The sequence below is a fragment of the Theropithecus gelada genome, chromosome 10 (assembly GCF_003255815.1).
Source record: "Theropithecus gelada isolate Dixy chromosome 10, Tgel_1.0, whole genome shotgun sequence".
Lineage (NCBI taxonomy): Eukaryota > Metazoa > Chordata > Mammalia > Primates > Cercopithecidae > Theropithecus > Theropithecus gelada.
This window is the reverse complement of record NC_037678.1, coordinates 91,773,930-91,774,877: the sequence shown is the minus strand read 5'-3', so window position 1 is coordinate 91,774,877 and position 948 is coordinate 91,773,930. Positions and strand designations below refer to the sequence as shown.

The following is a 948-nucleotide window of genomic DNA, read 5'->3' as shown; positions in this document are numbered from 1 at the left end:
GCGCGGCCTCGGGGTTGCCGAAGTGCGCGGCCCGCGGGCCCGGCGGGGGTGGCGGGGGCCCAGGCGCGCAGGCGAGCGCGGCGGCGAGCGCTGCCTGGGCGCGCTCCGCGGGCGGCGGCGGCGGCAGCGGCCCGGGGCCCGGGCTCGGCGCCGGGGGCTCGGCGCGGGCGTCCCCGCAGCCAGGCGAGAGCAGCAGCACGCGGTCGCCGTCCTCGCCGCCGCGGACCCGGTAGGACACGGGCGTGGACTTCTTACTGCGCTTCACCAGGAAGCCGCGGGGCATGTTGGCGCGGCCCGAGGGCACGGCAGTGGCTCGGTCTGCCCTCTGCGCTCGGCCCCGGCGGCCCTCAGTGCCCCCGGCCCATTGCCCGGGCGCGGCGGCTGCGGGACTCGCGTGACGCCGGCGGCGACTCGGCCCAGCTCTGCGCCCTGCACGCGCGTCCCTGTCCCCGGGCCCGGCAGCCGCTCCCTTTTAACGGGGGGAGGGGGCCATTGTTCTCGCCTCCCGCTTCCCCCGGAGCCAATCAGCGCGCCCGCAGCTCCTCGGCCTGGCAGGGTGGGAGGGCGATGGGGCGGCCAAAAGGGGGCCGGGACTCGGGGGTCGCCCGGTAGGTGCGGCAGATGTACCTGAGGGCGCGGGGCCCCCGCGCGCGCCCCTCGGCCGCCCCGCCCGGCGCCGCCGCCCCGCCCGGCCCAGGCACACGCCCGGCCCCGCCTCCCTTCACGGTCTGCTGCTTCTCTATGGGGAGGCGCACGTGCCTGGGCTTTGTGTCTCTCCTACGGGGGGCGCGGAGCCGCCAAATGGGCCCGTCCATCAGCGCGACAATGCACGCCCCCCTCCCGCGCGGGGATTACCCGCGGGTCGCGAGCAAAATAGCAACAAAGGAGAAGAATGGCCCCAAATATGTCAGGAGGGTTCAATCCGCGAGCCGGAGCCTAGGGGGAAGT

General features: G+C 76.8%; 1 protein-coding gene across 1 annotated transcript in view; it reads right to left on the bottom strand.

Annotated features, from left to right (window-relative positions):
* Positions 1-433, bottom strand: part of INSM1 (INSM transcriptional repressor 1) — a 3,209-nt gene extending 2,776 nt beyond the window's left edge. The window contains exon 1 of the mRNA XM_025399602.1: positions 8-433. Within this exon, the coding sequence (XP_025255387.1) occupies positions 8-283 (276 nt within the window). The 5' untranslated portion in view covers positions 284-433. The remainder of the gene's footprint in view (positions 1-7) is intronic.
* Positions 434-948: the final 515 nt, after the last annotated feature.